Below are 17,825 nucleotides of genomic sequence, written 5' to 3' on the forward strand. Positions count from 1 at the left end.
AGTTTTACATAATGTTTTATGCTATCATAATTATTGAAATATTACTGTTCCTTTAAAAGATAAACGTTTTTTATTCAGCGACAATGTAAATAGATATGCATATAATATGTAAGAGTATACTTAGAAACAGTTAACGCTATCCAGAGCCCATATTTCATGTTTTGGGACATAATGTAAGTGCTTATTATTTCATGTTATTTATGTTAGCCACTAACCAGCACATTATATTGAAATATTTATATGAAATAAACACGTGTTCGCACGACGGTTTTATTTTTTAGTTACGTTTATTTTTCCATTATAAAGAGAGCTTCGCAAAAGATACATATATCGCAATTTGGTGCTTCATTTTATCTAAGTATCTAACTAGAAGGCCCTCCACGATGTGAGATGATTTAGCGCTATGTGAGAGATGTACATAATAATGATTTTATGTAAATTGGTTAATAAATATTTGAGAATGTTTATATAATCACCAGTTTCGTTTTATTTTAAAACCTAGCCCATCACCATGTTATTTAAATCATATTAAAGTATGTAGTTGTTGATCTACTGTTCCTTATTGAACTGTTAATTATTGCATCAGACTGAAATATTTTACATTGAATATTGAATAAAACAAACAAAGCATATTTCAGAAACTTTTATTCACTTATCACAAAACAGGTTACAATTTATACCACTACAAATTACAATACACTGCAATTCTAAATCTCAAGAGTAAATTATTCTATCATAGGAGTAGCAGGGGAGGGTCTGCCACTGACACTGTTAAAAAGCCTGTCCTTTATCATTTGAGCCATCAAGCCATGAATTACTTCGATAGTAGTTTTGCACGCGTCTTTTGTCGCTTTCCCGAGTTTATCTTCTGTGCGCTTCTCGTGTGGATCTGCTCCAGCGACTATGAAACCGCCGCGACCTGTAATTTAATTTCATTAATTCACTTATGTATGCATATTCTTGTAAAATTTTCTGAAAATTATGCATATAAAGAATAAATAATGAATCGACTGGATAGAGATTGAGATAATGAATCTTTATTATATATAAAACTCAAAGGTGACTGATATAGTGATCTATCAACGCACAGCCCAAACCACTGGACGTATCGGGCTGAAACTTGGCATGCAGGTAGATGTTAGGACGTAGGCATCCGCCAAGAAAGGATTTCCCGAAATTCTTGCGGAAACGGGGGAAAACGGGGATGCAAGTACAAAGTCGTGGGCTGAAGCTAGTATAATATAATAAATCAGGTGCAATATTAATTTCTTGTTATTTACATGTATATTGGAAGAATATTTCATTTTACCTTGCAACCTTTGACCAAGAGCAATATTTTTACAATTTATATTGGCAATTACATAAATATTCCTTACCCAAACTGACTTCACTCTGTTCCAACTTGTCAGACAAGTCAAATATCTGTCCTGTAGTGTAATCAGCATTAGTTATAAGACTGGAACTGCTCAATGTATTGACCCAGTACTTGTTCCATAGCGAGTCTAACAGCCTTCGATCAAGAGATGACTTGAAGTAGGACACTTCTAGGGAGTAATACTGCTTGCAATGGACACCAAAATCTTCTATCTTGTTCAATGGGATTGTTTGGTATTCAGATGGCTCTTCGTTTGCTGGTTTGTAGCCCTGAATTAAAAAAAAAACAAAGGATATTTCACCAATTACTTTGAGATTGATACAAAACATTATAAAATATACATAACTAGCTTACCGCCCGCGGCTTCGCCCGCTTTGTCTAAAACCCAATAAATTATATACTAAATATATAATATATACCTTCCTCTTGAATCACTCTATCTATTAAAAAAAAACTGCATCCAAATCCGTTGCGTAGGTTTAAAGATTTAAGCATACAAAGGGACATAGGGACAGAGAAAGCAACTTTGTTTTATACTATATAGTGATAATAACTTCCCAAACTTATAGGTGGTAAGTTTTCTTTCAAAAATGCAAAGATTACATCAAATCTGTAATTCTTACCTTAGGATAAGTCCTAAAAGCTCCAAGACAGACTTTTCCAGCTGATATAGTTCTGACGGGATCAATAACGATAGCCACAAATGGCTCTTGGAAGTTCTGATTGAGCATCTGTGTGGACACATCAATGCCAGACAACCAGCAACCATAACCGGGGTGACTGTGGTACCAACCTATGGCATTTTCATGTCTACCCACCTGAGAAATAATAAATTTTGTTTAAGTTTTATGATTTGTCAAAGTTTTAAAATTATAATACTTGATGCTGATGGAATGCATAAAATGTGAGCTTTAACAAGATTAATAAGGAAGTTTTGTAAAGAAAATTAATTACTCTAACTAAATATTTAATGCATCAACTTCAATCTATGTTAATTGATGTATAAAATGTACAACAATATACATTTCAAAGTTTTCTTAACATATAATAAAATTAAAACAATTAATGTCACCTGTTTAGCTGCCTCAATATAAGCAGTCATATATTCATAGGCTTGTGCCTGTGCATTCACTCTTGTTTCTGTACCTTCCACAGGGAGCGCAAATGAATCCATCACTATCATTGTGTTGGCATCAACTTTACCTGAAAATTTGTGTAATGTAATGTAAGGTATTAAGGAAAAGATCCTAAACAGAAACCAGTGGTTGTGCAGATAACAAATCTGAAAATGTTTGGAATGGTTATATCTTTTCCAAGATTAATATTAAAGAATTTACCTAATAATAATCCCATAACTTCTAAGGTACCGCCAGATCTTGCGTGCATAACCATCTTCAACAATGCAAGTGCTGATATTTTGATGTCTTTGAAAAAATGTGGGCTGTGAAAGAAATTTTACATTATTACACTCCGCAGTGATATGCATTTGTACCTTATTTAGATCTTTAAAAAAAAGGAACTTACTCTTTCTCCCATGGTTTAGCTATGAGAATGTCTTGTTGTTGCTTTTTGTCATAGCGATATATTTCGTCTACACTTGAAATTGTTTCGATGTTATTTGCCATTGCCCAAGTTTTTTGAGCTATAGTGCATTGTGAATCGGCACTTGTTGAAGCCATATTAAAATATCAATTTCCAAATTATATTTTCACGTTCACGGTTGAAATTAAAAACATGAGACAACATTCAACAATGAACTGTGTTAAGTGTTTGTGTCAGGTTTTGACATTGACAAACTACAAAGGCAGAAAGGCTAGAGATAATTAATAATTGGGACTTTCACTTTGAGATATATCACAGATGATTATATTTAAATTTTGTACCTGCCTGATTTATAGTACAAATACTGAAAAATAAAACCTGTACAAAATCTAATACCTAGTCAAAATTATAAGAATAATTAATTATTTCGTCATTGAAATTTACAACGAAAGTCGAAAACCCTTCAAAAGAAAAACATTCATTATTTATTCATGGTTTTCAATATCATTCTGGTTCACATCAACGGTGTGTTTGTTTTGAGTATTTCTACTTTCTAACACTCAATATTCGTACCATTCAATTCATTCTTTCATTACAACTATTGACCACAGCAAACATTTGGATTATTGAACGAAAATTGATCGTGTTGACGGTCGGTGTATCCGCCCACTTGGCAATTCCACCAATCGCGTAAAAGCACGTAAACATTTCCAGAACTTCATTTATTCAATAATTAATAGTTATTGACGTAAGCTCGAGTATGTACGACGCGAAAGAGAAGTGTAAAAGTGTGATGAAATATCATAGAACTATTTTCTAGCGGTCTCGTTGCAACAAGAGCATGCGATCGTCAAGACTTTAAAGTACTGTGTTGAATAAAAAGTGGCAAAGTTGAGCTGTTGTAGTGAAATTCGTCGTACGCTATAAACAAAATGAGCGTACCGATAATAATCACTGTTCCCAATGGCTACTTGGAGGTGGAAGATGGAGATTCCCCGGTCGTGGTCGACTCGGCTCCAACTACACCTTCAAGGAAGCGAAGGCTCGACCACCTCACATGGGAAGAGAAGATGCAACGCAAGTGAGTCATTAGCCATGTTTTGATTGCGTGTCATGCTTATCTGTTAATTGAGGCCTCCACTAACTAGCCGGTTTCCTGTTGAATAGAGCAACTTTAGTCCTTACGAAATATTTGGGATGTAAAACTGCACAGTTGCATCATTATTACAAATTCAATAACATACACAATGATCAATATATTTTTTGTTAGTAGTGCTTACGAAGGTGTTTTACCTTACTTACCTGTTCTTTCTCAATATAAAATATTATTTAAACATTTCCCTCAGCAGCCTTCGTAAGTCAAAGCCTATATGTAATAGGCTTTGACTTACGAAGTACCAAAATGACTACAATAAAGTTTGTTCTCGAAATTTCGGTTACTAAACAAAACAATAACATTTGTCCACACAGGAAGCTGAAGAACCGCGTCGCCGCGCAAACATCGCGGGACCGGAAGAAGGCGAAAATGGATGAAATGGAGAGCAAGATAAACCACTTCATGGAGGTGAACGAGATGCTCGTCAAGGAGGTAGAGGAATTAAAAGCGATGAACAAGCGTTTGTTGAGCGAGAACGCATCGTTGAGAAGCGAGGCGGCGGCGCGGACCGTCGCGGAAGCCCCGGGACCAGCAGAGTCTCATCCTCAGCAGAAGGAGGGGCTTCCGTCGGCGATCCGCGCGGCGCGCCTGCTGCTGGCGATGTGTCTCCTCTCGCAGACCTCCTCGCACACCTCGAGTCTGACGAGTACCTCGATACCCTCCATCAACTTGCAGACTCCCTCCTCAAAGAGATTGATGCAGGTGCTGCAGGAGCGCCTGAAGATGTAAGTTTGTTATTTTGTGCAACATATTAAATTATTGCATCATGCGTTAAGTTATGCCTATTAAGTACATTAAGTACATAAAGTACATGCATTAGCTGCATTGTAACCAAATGCTATGAATATTCATGTTTTCCTTTAGATAAAATAGCCCAGCTCTTGCGTATATCTATCCTTTTTAAGGACTATTACAATTAATACAATACATAACTTAACAAAAGATTTATTTCCACATAACATTCTATGATGCAATTTTAACTGTTTTTTTGTTTTTGCAGAACTCAGTCAGGGAAAATAGAAAATGTACTGAAGGACCTGAAGTGGTGGGGTCCGCAGCAAAGCACATGGAATCCAGTGAAAGTAGAGTCCTAGACAGTGAGATCAACCTTAAACATGACGTGGACAGGATACTAGAACAGCACTCCTACGCACATCCCTACCCCACCATACAAGTTACAGATACAGACGTTAAGGAAGATGGTGACAAAGGTGACATATTCTATGCGAGTTATGAAGCAAATGATTGTGTCACAGTGGAAGTCCCCTGCGATGAACAAGTGGTGGAAGAAACAGCGTTGGACTCTGAAATGGACTTTAGTGAACTAACAAACAATTGCTCAGACATAACATTGGAATGTGACATGAAGCTGCTATCACCAATGTGTATGTCGCCCAAATCCTTTGACGATAGCTTCAGTGTGTCACCAACGCATACGAATTTAAGCTCAGATTTGGCATATGAATCTTTGTCCTCACCTTTTAGTGAACCTGACTCTTTGGATTTGTCAGATTTTTGGTGTGAATCATTCTCGGAGCTATTCCCAGCTCTTGCGTAATTACAAAAACTGTATTCTCACCAAAGACTGACTAGATTGTTAAGTTGAATGACAAATTAAGTTTAAATAGATTTATATTTATTGTTAAGTTATTTTTACTTCTGTAAGTGATTTTATGTTAGTGTAGGGATGTTATGTATAAGTGCTGTTATTAAACAACTTGAAAAGATTTGTTTTGTTTTATTTTGCCCTGAAATACTTTAACATAACTAATATGATAAGAAATAAATACAAAGAAATATGCAATAGAAAGTATTAGGTTTGTAATGACTATAAAAACAATAAGCTATCTGGAAAACGCATATTAACAGTCGATAAGAAATAATTGATGGTTGTTATCGATCGCGCGTAGAATATTCTACGAACGTCTCAAGGCTACTGGCTAATAGGCTTATCAATAAGGTAGCAACGATTTTCTTTTTCGATTCGAAATTAATAAAAAATCAGATAGACTCAATCAGTATGAAAAAAGTACCTAATTATATTGTATCATGTACATTTTTTTTTTTTATTGGTAATAGGGAAGCGCTTGACCACAATCTCGCATGAAGTTAAGCTGAGATGTGGTCTAAGATGGAACGCGCTTCCCTAGAAGGTACCTGTTCACTCTACGCTTGAAGACCCCCATATTGTACTCGTCGGGGAACACAGACTCAGGAAGCATGTTCCAGTCCCTCGCGGTTCGGTTAAAGAAAAAATGTAGTGTACATCGTGTAGGTTAAATATTTTTTTTAATAACTAGCGGTTCGCCCCGGCTTCGCCCGTGGTACATATTTACGTTTTCTCTACATAAAAACCATCCTCGTACTTCAAGGAATATAATAAAAAAAGAATTATCGAAATCGGTTCAGCCGTTCTCGAGTTATGCGCTTACCAACACATTTTGCGATTCATTTTTATATATAAGACTAGCGGTCCGCCCCGGCTTTGCCCGTGGTACATATTTACGTTTTCTCTACGTAAAAACCATCCTCGTACTTCAAGGAATATAATAAAAAAAGAATTATCGAAATCGGTTCAGCCGTTCTCGAGTTATGCGCTTACCAACACATTTTGCGATTCATTTTTATATATAAGAAGATTATGGCTATGACAATTTTTGTTTTTCCTCCTTTCATAATAGCAAACAAGGTCAAATATTGATCTGTGTAAATATCTGCATGCGTTGGCATTCTGATGTAATGTCGAGTAATCATTACACAGGTGTTATGCATCTGATTAGATTTTAGACAAATATTTCGCGAACGTAGTGGACACGGCTTTAGATGTCGAACGTACCCAAAGGGCAAAGAGTAAAGTACCTAATAAAATAACGTACCAGTTGCAGTGCAGACTGCAGAGTCATGTTCACAGAACATTACTGATATGAACTAGCCTAAAATTATCTCCTAATAAAAATTATTTATTGGCAATTAATATAGGTAATTAAATACCCGCTATACCTACTTATAACTTATACTTAATTATAAGTTACAGATAAGTACGTAAATAATATGATAAATTTGTTTGTATTTTTTTGTGTGTTTTCCCATTTCGTATTCATTTATCTATAAGGGTTATAAAGTATATGTAAAGATAAGTATGATGTAATAGGTATTCAATGAACGGTTTATCAAGATAATTTGGGTCTGTCCAAGAAATGGTATTTCCAAAGCAATTTTGTTCTATATTCATCAATTTAAGTAAGTTTTAGGGCGCGTTCCCACTATGTCGTAACGACTAATTTATCGTCCGACGACTGTCGTCTCTACCTGTTCCCATTATAACGATTGTTTGTCGTCAACATTTTTTATCGTTTAGCGACTGTCGTATCTAGCTGTTCCCATTGGATCGCGACGACATTTTATCGTTTCCTGGCAGTCGCTTTGTCGTTTACACATCATAAGCAAGCTACAAATCTAGACGCCTCTGCATTCGCTTGGTGATTACTAGTGCGTTTACTCTCCTGAGTTCAATGGACGTCATAGAGTTGCCGTCCACGATTTTTTTATCGTTTTACGACTGACGTGCTTGCCGTTCCCACTGTCACGACAAAGTGTCGTCACTGCAAAAACTGTCATAGACGACAGTAAATTGTGTCGTTCTAAATGTGAACACCTCCATTTAAACATATAAGCCACGACACTTAAAACTACACGATTATCTGTCGTCACGACACGGTGGGAACGCGCCCTTAGTAAAACCACCTAAAATGATAATCGCTGAATCGATTTTAAGGATAATCTGATCTCTACTTGAATTGGAATACAAAAATATCAAATGGGGCGAGCAGCTAGTTAACATAAAATTTGAACAAATAATAAATATACCTATATATTTTGATGAGCTAAATCGTTATTCGCAATCTAAAAGCGCTGCCTCATTATCGATAAAAAATTGTGTATGTAGGTGTTTTGTTGTTTTCTATAAGAGCAAGAAAATTCTCGAGTCACATTGTTATCTGCCATACTCTGCAGAAACGACTGAACCGATTTTTATTAAATTTTATATGTATATTTGGGTCTGAGAAACGGTCGTAATTTATTTCGTTTTCATTGAGAATTTTATATATTAGATCTAAATTCTCACATGCTTGTAAGTTGTAGATTCACTTCGTAGACGGTTGAAATAAAAATCCATCATACGAAAACATTAAATATATTTGTTAAAATATTACAGATTCAATAAAATCATGTCACTTTACATACATACAATAATAATAATTACGTTAACTTGCGGTTAATGACCCCATATCCTCGAAACAAAACGGTGCCAACTCACGGTGAATACAGAAGAAAAATAATTTTCCAAAAAATAATTTGTGCTGTAGACCATTACAAAAAAATTAAAATAATTTGAGTTGAGTTTTGTTTTAATATGAAATCAACAAAAGACAGCATTCAGTCTTACATTATATTTAAAAAAATGGACGAAACAAAGCTTCTATTCAAGTAAATATACATCAAAAATAAAGAAAAAACGTATTTATAGTAGTTATAATAAAATTACAATTCTCAGAATATTCAGATAATGCAAAAAAATACAAAAAAGTTTAAAGAATATATGAACGAAAAAAACATGTCTAAATAATTAGATTCAATAAGTATTTAAATCATCGTCTGAAAAAGCAAATAAAATATTAAAAATAAATGAAACTGTAAACTGATAATAATGTTATCTCACTATTCACAATTTTAATAAAAAACTATAAAATGAACCTTAATACACTATTTTTAAGGTCCTTTTTATGGATTTGTATAAGAAACACCGTGAGTTTATGTAACATATGTATATTTTGGCACTCGCGACTACCGTTCTAGCTTTAAGCGGTTTTAAAGCAATAATAATATAAAATAATACAAACTGTACAACCGAGGTGTAATTACTAATGGAAGATATGAACTTAATAAGTTATATAGACTTGCTTTCTGTTATTTATTTGTGAATTTTAAAGTTTGTATGCTTCAGTTTTCCAATGGAAAGGTACTGAAGTGTAGTAAATGAAAATTGTATTTAAATTAGAAGAAAAAATTAAAAATAAGTAAATTACTATTTTATCTGTCATGGCACTGAGTTACCTATTTAACAAGGCCAGAATCAATTCAAATATAATTTTTTTACAGAAGTGAATATTTCATTTATGGTCGAAAGAACTTATTGGTCAGGTTTGAAACCCGCCCATATTTACATATTATGTATCATAAATAAATAACAGAAAATAAACCTTTTCATTTATAAAGCGTTTGTTAAAATGCAGCTATTATGGCTTTAAACTTAAGTTTAAAATAATAGTCCAGTATTTTTCAAGTAAACATAAGTCACTTATAAGTTTTGTAGTACCATTTTACTTATGCCTCGAAAAACTACGACATATAAAAAAAATCTCAAAATTTGTGTAATAAATCTTGTGAGTTATATCTGAAGCACTTACACATAGAAGTATAATTATTTTCTCGTATCGTATCGTAATTTGAAAATATTTTCAAAAATACTACCTACAACTACTGTTCTCAACACTAGACCAATTGCACGTTACAGTAATAATTATACGACCAACAATTCTTTTCTATCTAATTTTAGAACCATTTTAGTACGAACACTAATTCAATCATCACATCATTATTTCCATCGCTAAATCTACGAATTTTAGAATTTCACATACATTTATATATCTTACTGAAGTTTTAGAATCAAGAATCAATAACGTCCTCTTATATTTTACACATGGCAGTTCATCTTTAGAAGACATAAATAATCTGTGGACTTTGAAAAGCGCGCCATCTATATTTTTTAACCAAAAAGTTTGTCAAAGCAGGCGTGGCAATATGGTTTATCATTTTGTTCCTTGAACGTGCCTTTATTGAGTTGTCTGAGACAGAAAGCGCAGACGAAATGTTCCGGGTGGAATTTGCGGAACATGGCAGTTATGCATCTTCCGGCGATGGGTTTGTGACACCCGGCGCAAAGGGAGCCCCGTTTGCCGTGGTAGTGGGTCTCGCAGTATGGCTGCCCTTCGTGCTCGAAGAACGAGCCGCCGTGGAACGGCTCGCGACACTCCTGGAATTGAGAAATAATGTTTATTATAATGGAAAATTACATAAAAAAGAACACATTGTTCCGTATGGAAGGAAAAGGTCCCTTAGTTTTGAGGGACGTAATATTGCATATATGCCGCACTTATTTGTGACGGTGCAGACTGCAATAATTCTTAAATAACTGGGAAATTTCTTAAAGGAGAGTTTAAGCGAAAAAGATCATTAAATTACTCTTTACAATTATCAGGTTAAACACTACGCTCTGTAAAATCTTTCACTTTCAGTTGCTCCTCCCACATATAAAGACTATATATTAAAGGTCTATTTCCATTATTAATAAAGAATTAAGATTAGTGTGGTACAAATTTATATTTTTGGTTTTATGGCATTCAAATGCTTTATAAATATAAATTTATAAAGAATAGAAAAAATTCGATCACGAGGCGGGACTCGAACCCGCATCCTTTCGCGCCATTCCGGGGCGTATATTTATAAAGCATTTGAATGCCATAAAACCAAAAATATAAATTCAACAAAAAAGGTCGTGTTCCATCGTTACAATATTGTATTCACTGAAAAGTGCTTCATATTGGTTGAAATGGTTGTTAATCATCTCAATAGATGGCGCGCGGTGTGTCCCTTCAGACACATAAAACTGAAAGAATAGAATAAATTCGATTGCTCTGGCGGGTCACGAGTGGCTGAGTTGGTCAGGCATCCGCCCCGGAATGGCGCGAAAGGATGCGGGTTCGAGTCCCGCCTCGTGATCGAATTTTTTCTATTCTTTATAAATTTAGTGTGGTACAAATTTAAAGTGTACTTAAATATGCGATTAAAATATATTCTGCTTGAATTTCGTAGAAGAATAATGTCTCTACATTTACATCCGTTTAAAATTCGTTAGTGTAATAGTAAATTCTAGTAATTTGTATGTTTATGTTTTAGAAACACATATTTGTCCTGTTAGTTGTTTCAATACTTAATACTAGTCTATCTGTATCAATTAAAACTGATGTATTAATGATTGTGTGCTTATGTGTAGTGTCCATTTTGTGTCTTATATGTTGACTGTTCCTTATTTGTTATTTTCGTGAATAAAATGCGTGTAGTATAGACAATAATATATTAATAATAAATTTTAATAAAATATATAATATAATAATATAAAAATAATTTAATTAAGTTAAAAATCGTGTGAGACTGATAAACTTTATGAACCCACTCATAACAGTAATTTTTAAACTCTCAAATAAAACTATATTGTCGGACTCAATTAAAGAATAGTCAAGTAGACTCTTGTTAACTTTTTGGAAATAATTTTCCTTGCAAAAAGTCTACTCTCAACCTTTTTATGCCTAATATTTTTATGTGCAAAATAGTAATGTAATATACAGGGTGTCCCACTGTTGGTATACTAAGCACAAAGGAGGTTATAGTTTTGCATACGCTGAGTTCGTAAAAATTCCAGACGCATTTTTTTTTTCAAGAGATGAATTCTGAAAACTCTATGTGTACACCCAAGAAGCTTATATCCAATACACTGGAGATTGCACTATGACCATTAACTAGTAAAAGTTGGTGTGAAAGGGATAAAAAAACATACAGGCGTCATTCAACGTCATATTTTCTTGTTACAAGTTAATGGTCATAGTGCAATCTCCAGTGTATTAGATATAAGCTTCTTGTGTACACCCATAACAAGCAACCCGCCCACTTTATCACCAGCACGTGAGCTATCATTTAAGATTATGTTTTCATAGACAAAATGCTCATTTTAGCGAAGCGGTATATGTCGGCTGCGCGAAGCTAGAGAAGAAAACATGGATTTTCAGGAAAAATTTAGCAAAAAATTTTTGACGTAATTTTGTTGTTTAAGTATTTTTTTCGTGATCAGTGTATGCAAAACTACAAGTATCTTCGCGCTTAGTATACCAATAGTGGGACACCCTGTATAGAAAGAATAGATGTAACTGTAGTATTTTTGGATTCGAATATTATCATATTTATATGTTACAAAAAATAAAAGTGTTATGTAAGTAAAGTGTCTTTTTTAACTTAGTTACTACTTTAGTTTAGATTTGTATCCTGTTTACCACTGTACAATAAATTATTTTTATACTGAACAATATATTTAGATCAAAAACATTGGTTGTCCTCTAGGAAAGTAGGTACATTATTTTTGCATTAGTAAACTGCGTTAATGTGTTTATCGTGTTACAAACATCCCTGACATTGACTTGATGGACGAACACGCTTTTAAATACCATTTCTAAATTCTGACACGCTTTTGGATAGAAACAAGAAAAAATAAAAAGTTGTTATTTTTTATTTTAGAGGAATACCTAAACATTAACCATATCACGCACTGGCAAGCATTGTCATAAGAAAAAATATATTACTGAAATTTTTATTATTCATACATCTCATAGATTTGTAAACAGATCTTTAAAATCTTGCATTTGCGAAATATAAAAATAATACATTTATTTTTAAACTTTTTAAATTACGACTAATCGTGTCTATGGTCTTGACATATTTATTTTTTAAATCCACCGACCGCGCGTGGCAACGGCATTGGAGTGCAATTCAAAAATAGAACCTAATCCAATGGCCTATAAACGCTTTCATTTACATCAGCCGGTGTGGCTGCGGTGTCTGACGTCACAGCTATTAATAACCAATCACATGCGACCAAAGGGAAACCCTATACGCCTAGCACTTGACCCCATTCAAGTTTCTATAGCTTTTTTGCCTGAACAATAGATTGATAAGAGTTCATTATCGTGTCGAGATGCGTGTACGCGCGTGACCTTGACGCATTACGTACGCAACGCATAGCGTCCGCACTTATTGTATCTGATATTTGTTTGCTTTTGTGTTTTTTTTTATTGTTATCTTTTTTTCAATCATTTTTTTTATTTTTGTTCTCTTTATTGTATAAATCTTAACATTACAATAATAATACAAAAATATATTACAATATAATATTATTCCCTATTACGTATACTAATACTATGTTACATTGTGTGTATGTGTTGTGTCAGAGTAACATCTGTGTTCGTGTCATGTTTACATTCATGTGTGTGTTTGCCATTGGGCTGTCATAGCTGTAAAAAAAGGGGAGGGCATCCATTTTGGGGGCATCGCATATCATACATTATTCTTCCTCATCGACTCCGACGCATTTTGGGCATACCGGCTTTCCTTCCATGGCATAGAAAGTTTTACCTTTTACCGGGTTTGAGCAATCCTGTATAAAAACCATTTATTATTACCGAATTTTTACCAAGTTTTCATACTTAACCTGGCGTAGACGCGCTATATACTTATCCACATTTAAACAGTCGATATCGATACGAACCTTGCACACGAAGCAATCTGGATGCCACTGAGTATTGAGGGCGGAAATATAGTTTTCCATGATGGGTTTGTTGCAGCCGCCGCACTTGGGGGCGAACATGTCGAAGTAATCGGCACGACAGTACGGTTTGCCGTCCCTTTCATGGAAACCTTCCTCGCCGAACTGCTGGCCACACTGAGCGCAGAAGAAATGCTCTGTATGCCAGGTCTTCTCTAGCGCTGTTACGCATTTCTGAAACAGAAGAATTATTAGAAAAAATCCCGATACATATGTATAGACCAAGTTATGTTGTGGGGACACTAACATCGAGGATCGGTCCATTACAGTAGGCGCATCTCGGCGAGAACAGATTGTGGTAATCTGGCTCGCAGTATGGCCTTCCGTCGCGCTCGAAGAAATTCCTAGTCCCGAGCTCCTGGTTGCAGTGCGCACAAGTGAAGTGCTCCGGGTGCCAGGTTCGACCCAAAGCCGTGATCACCTGCGAAAACATTTCGTGTCACAACACTATTACAATCGACATATCCAATTAGGTGGTTTGACTCGATCTGCACCTGTCCGACGATGGGTTTCTCGCAGGCGTTGCAGCATCCCTTTTGCGGGGTCTGTACTCCTTGGCGGCTCATGTCTGCCCGGAGAGATCCGAGCATGTGTTCAAGCGACGCTGACTCCGGCTGCCGCGGGCTGCTGCGGTAGTGCTCCTGCCAACCGCGCTTCTCGCGATACACTTGAGTGCCGCCTTCGACTTCTGGGGGCGCCCCTGACCCGCTCACCTGAAAACACCCAGCTATTTACCCAACTGCCGAAACATAAATCGATACATTACGAAATTTTTGAACGATCGAAGTCTATGTGGAAACGTACGCAAAACCGGCCGGCTGGGAAGAACCGAAGCGAATGCTGGCCGAGTGAAATGTTTGACTATGTACTCTAATATTATAAGCTCCCGGCCCCACTACGCCCGTGATGTAATTGCGATACTATCTTTAGATGCGAGCTTTTCGGCGGGTGCGAGGGAGACGACCCTAGTTCTCTGGAGTGACGGTCGGACGCTGGAAATAGACGTGGCCCAAGAAAGGCGACTAGTAAATATTATAATAAACGGAAAATCTGCTCTGTAGTGCAGTGTGCCGAGGTAGCCATGACAGCTACGCGAAAATTTATAAAGATGACTCAATTTATTGTTTGCGTATGTAATCAAATATAATGGAGTTTGCTCATAAAGTATGGGGAGAATTTGTTTTTTTTATGAATGGATAATTTCTTCTTGGATGGTCTTAAAATCGTGTAATAGATAATTTTCGATTTTATTATCTCACTGTCGTAAGTGTCAATGTGCCAAGTGTGATTGGCCTCGAATAGACGATTATCGGGCTGTTGCATTTTGTAATAGAGCGAGTGCAACATAAACAATAGTTTAATGAGTTGTTACATTTACAAATTGTCGTTTGAAGTTCAGATGATGCTTTGCGATGGCACTGTAACCTTATTCTTGGAAATGGTAGAATTGGTTGCATGCCTGATTAGTGGAGTATATAAATATTTTTTTTTGTAAAACTTGACAATATGTTATTAAATAATTCAAAAAAGTTAAGGCATATTAAAACGTTTAAAACCATTGAACCCCATCTTCCTACTACATGTATCCGGTATTATTGATATTAAATTGCAAAGATGTTAAAAAGCAAACTTAATTTCTTTTTGGCCACTATAATTTTCGCAAACTATTTAACGAATGTAAAACATCTTACGTTATATTTATTTGTTTAACATACCTACGTAGGTATGTACTTCTATTTAAAACACATTCAAACGTATATTTAATTTCGTAATGTTTTGACTTTTTAGTTTTCTATTTCATAGTTGTACGTATTGGCCAATAGAATATGAGATTAATTTATTTAGGATATTTGGATACTTTAGATATTAATTTATTTATTGATGCAGTTAAACCTTTACAAATATAACTGAAATTTTTGTTTGAAAAAATAATCTCAAAATTGAATTATCAATTTAATCTCTGGGACTTACAAACGGGTTTTATAATCCTTTTTTGATTGACATTTACGAATATAGGACTGAAATGTTATATCTACTTTTATCGCATCTATTAAAAAAAAACAATGCAAAGGGCGATTTTTACTATTCTTTAATGTTTTTCAAATTTTTATAATTCAACACAGGTATCTTTTTCACTCACATTGACTAATAATTATTAAAAATTTATAAAAAAAACTATTTTAAAACTTTTTTTTTTCATTCTTAAAGGTTAAGTTAAATCGTCCCTTTAGACAAAAGCACTCACTTTAAAGTCGGAAAGTGACGCCATCAGATCATCCAGCTCCTTGGTGGCGCTGGACGCGTGGTGGCGGTGCGTGGTGGTTACTTGCGGTTGTGGTGGTGGGGCTGCCGGTTCTACCACTGTTTCTTGTACCGTCACTGTGACTTGCTTGGTACCGGGGCGCGGTAGCGTGCCTGATGGTGGTACGGGGGATGTTGATGCGCGGCTGTTGAGATACATAATATACATATTTATATAGAGCTTTATACGGTAGCTTATTAGTGCACGCAACGCTCAAGCTCTGCTTCTTTAAATTTGTACTCATGGATAGAAAAATCAAGTACATAATAAGGCGAATTGATGTTTCCTGGCTTTAAGGACCTTAACAGTATCTTGTGTGTACTTTTTTTGAATATGTCAATGTCATGAAGCTTCGGTACCTACTTAAAATAAAAATAGTACTTAATGCTGTGTTTCCACATACTTTTTATCATATTGTGGGTTTCAAAGATATACTGAGCCAATATTCTACCACGCTCAATACAGTTTTCATAATATTTTTTGAGAATGTTCACTATTATGTGCTACAAATTGTTCTTTCTTTCTTCCTATCGTGCACCAATAATTAAAGATCATTTATAATTCTAAAATAACATAATTAAACCACATCTAATAATAGAAGGAGTATAATAATTGTTCACATAACGGGACAATTTGGCACACTAGCATTTGGCATTTCGACTTATGAATTGTTAGGATCTCTCAGACGAGTGGAACAGCCATAAATCTATGTCCCAGTCTAGGTTCCATCGCAGTACTAATAGTTCCAGTAAATAATAGTACTTCATACTTACTAATAACAGGTGTGTTCCAAACAGTCGAATATGTATGTGCCAAGAACAATTAGTACAATGTATGAATGTTATATTTGACAATTAATTATATTTCATTGGGCTATTATTATATACAAAATGGTAATTACGTCGAATGTCTGGAGGAATAACGATATTTTGTTTGGAACTCTTGCACTGGAGATATTTGAAATAGTAATGCCATCAATAATAATTAGAGCACATTGATTTTCTTATTAGTTCATAAAAATTGTAATGTTTCTTATATTATTCAACATATGCACTTGTTTATTATTTATTTTAAGCGATATTATTTTAATAATATTAAGATTCAATACAGAATTCAGTTTAATATCACTATCAAGATCTTTATAAATCAGCTATCTATGTTCTATTGCCATGAAAATTTACAGCATCGATATTAATATGTATTTTTCCCATCGCCCATAAAATTTGACGCAAATATCTTTCAAGGTTCATAAATAATGTTTGTTCAGTTGATTATAATGATTTAGAATTTAGATGTTTGGTTTTCAAAAAATTATTTATCAAATGATTTTTGCTGATTCAAGCAGCCTTTCAGAAAGTAATTGTATGGAATAGAACCGATCTGTTTATTCCATCATTTTAATCTGGATAAGTTTTATTGACGCAAAATCAATAGCTGTTACGTCATCGATTTTTATTTGTCGATGGATTCGATCAAAGCTGTGTATTATGTACTATTTTAGTCCTGAAATTAACAAAACTTGAAGGTTCGCAAACAAACCTAATTATAAACTACAAAAGAAGAAAGATTTGTTTGTATCAAATAAGCTCCGAAACTAACTACGGGACTGATTAAACTGATTTTGAAGATTCTTTTTCAACTAATTGACATCTTATATATAGAAAATTCTTGTGGAACGGTGCTAAAATCATTCGAACTGGCTTGCCCGATTCTCATGAAACTGTGAATATCGCAGGTAGGTCCGTAGGTCTGAGAATCGTACAACATCTATTTTTCATACCCCTAGGCCCTAAGTGAAAAGAGTAAGGCAGAACAACGTTTGCCAGGACAGCAGGTAATCTAAATCTTTATCGCGGGTCAATCCCACCAGAGTCAGATTTAGAGGCCTAATAACATAAAGATGCCTAAAAAAGACGTGTGGCACTCGAGGACTGCCGCGGTAAAGCTATTGCATGCCACA

General features: G+C 34.9%; 3 protein-coding genes across 9 annotated transcripts in view; 1 reads left to right on the forward strand and 2 right to left on the reverse strand.

Annotated features, from left to right (window-relative positions):
• Nucleotides 1–628: 628 nt before the first annotated feature.
• Nucleotides 629–3,150, reverse strand: CSN5 (COP9 signalosome subunit 5). Its single transcript, XM_090105434.1, has 6 exons — nucleotides 2,900–3,150; nucleotides 2,713–2,816; nucleotides 2,448–2,578; nucleotides 1,999–2,193; nucleotides 1,377–1,644; nucleotides 629–919 (listed from the first exon to the last, which is right to left on the reverse strand). Exons 1-6 carry the CDS (start codon nucleotides 3,052–3,054, stop codon nucleotides 726–728), a joined length of 1,047 nt encoding a protein of 348 aa, XP_089961560.1. The 5' UTR covers nucleotides 3,055–3,150; the 3' UTR covers nucleotides 629–725.
• Nucleotides 3,151–3,640: 490 nt separating this feature from the next.
• Xbp1 (X box binding protein 1) lies at nucleotides 3,641–5,314 on the forward strand. Its single transcript, XM_090105674.1, has 3 exons — nucleotides 3,641–3,998; nucleotides 4,388–4,798; nucleotides 5,074–5,314. Exons 1-3 carry the CDS (start codon nucleotides 3,850–3,852, stop codon nucleotides 5,165–5,167), a joined length of 654 nt encoding a protein of 217 aa, XP_089961800.1. The 5' UTR covers nucleotides 3,641–3,849; the 3' UTR covers nucleotides 5,168–5,314.
• Nucleotides 5,315–8,252: 2,938 nt separating this feature from the next.
• Pax (paxillin) overlaps nucleotides 8,253–17,825 on the reverse strand; it is an 80,471-nt gene continuing 70,898 nt past the window's right edge. For 6 of the 7 annotated variants that reach the window (XM_090105240.1, XM_090105239.1, XM_090105237.1 and 3 more), the window contains 5 exons: nucleotides 15,809–16,010; nucleotides 14,058–14,276; nucleotides 13,811–13,984; nucleotides 13,507–13,737; nucleotides 8,253–10,167 (listed from right to left, as the gene is read on the reverse strand). In XM_090105240.1, coding sequence (XP_089961366.1) covers nucleotides 9,901–10,167; nucleotides 13,507–13,737; nucleotides 13,811–13,984; nucleotides 14,058–14,276; nucleotides 15,809–16,010 — 1,093 coding nt within the window. In that variant the 3' untranslated portion in view covers nucleotides 8,253–9,900. Of the gene's footprint in view, nucleotides 10,168–13,031; nucleotides 13,396–13,506; nucleotides 13,738–13,810; nucleotides 13,985–14,057; nucleotides 14,277–15,808; nucleotides 16,011–17,825 lie in introns of those variants that run through there. The other variant, XM_090105241.1, reaches the window with a different exon arrangement.

Source organism: Colias eurytheme, chromosome 9 (assembly GCF_061535395.1).
Source record: "Colias eurytheme isolate Ceu_HAF_F1 chromosome 9, ilColEury1 Martin Lab GWU primary, whole genome shotgun sequence".
In the NCBI taxonomy this organism is placed as follows: domain Eukaryota; kingdom Metazoa; phylum Arthropoda; class Insecta; order Lepidoptera; family Pieridae; genus Colias; species Colias eurytheme.